Here is a 723-nt window from a genome sequence, read left to right as displayed (position 1 = left end):
TCAAGGCCTAAAGCACACAGGATAAGGACGGCTTCTAGAATGTCTCTGCTTCCAATGCATCATCACAAACTTATTTCTTACTCTTCTTATCTCTTCCCTAAGCCTTTCCAACTCATCTGCTCCTCTTATTATCTCTTCAGGGTCCAAATGCCTAACAGGAGTGTCCTCTTTAAATCTCTGGCCAGGTTGAGCCAGCCCTCCTCTAAGGTTTCCTTGGGCTTCCTGGCTTACACCTTCTCGGGAAGGTTGAGGCTCTCCTGCCGCCTGTGGGACATCTCCTGAAGAGCGGTCTTCCTCCGCCTTTGCCATGTTCTGCGGCTTTCCTTCATTTTCTTCACAAGATTTTTGCATGTTGAGTATTTTCTTATTATTTCCCTTTTGAATAAATTAATCCTAGAAAACAAGGAAACAAAACAACTGCCAAATGGGCCAGCAGCCAGAATATGGGTTCCCACAATGACTGGTCATTTCTGATTCAGGTCCCTAAATTGTCCAAAGTTTTCCAACTAGACAAGGGCTAGATCCTCAGGTTTAGAACTCCCCTAACTCCACCCCTTCCTCCACCTCCCTTCCCTCCCACTCTAGTTTCCAGCTCCATCTTCTCTCCTCCCGCTCCAGCCCACCATTTTCCCAGCATGCCCTGCCACAGGCCTCTTCCAAGCACTGAAATGGGAGCAGCAGGCGAAGCAATTAACCCCTCCCTCGCCTTTGGTCTCCACCGCT

The 723-nt window shown here is 48.5% G+C and overlaps 1 protein-coding gene across 1 annotated transcript; it reads right to left on the bottom strand.

Moving 5' to 3' along the window:
* Positions 1 to 351, bottom strand: LOC102837944 (transcription elongation factor A protein-like 8-like). Its single transcript, XM_006876533.1, has one exon. The coding sequence runs from the start codon at positions 349 to 351 to the stop codon at positions 1 to 3; it is 351 nt and encodes a 116-aa protein (XP_006876595.1).
* Between the last annotated feature and the right edge of the window lie 372 nt (positions 352 to 723).

The sequence above is a fragment of the Chrysochloris asiatica genome, unplaced genomic scaffold (genome assembly GCF_000296735.1).
Source record: "Chrysochloris asiatica unplaced genomic scaffold, ChrAsi1.0 scaffold00389, whole genome shotgun sequence".
NCBI lineage: Eukaryota > Metazoa > Chordata > Mammalia > Afrosoricida > Chrysochloridae > Chrysochloris > Chrysochloris asiatica.
The sequence above is the reverse complement of the archived record's forward strand: the minus strand, read 5'-3'. Positions and strand labels throughout refer to the sequence as shown.

Coding starts and splice junctions, on each gene's coding strand:
- LOC102837944 (XM_006876533.1), bottom strand. CDS start 351: ATGCAAAAATCTTGTGAAGAAAATGAAGGAAAGCCGCAGAACATGGCA.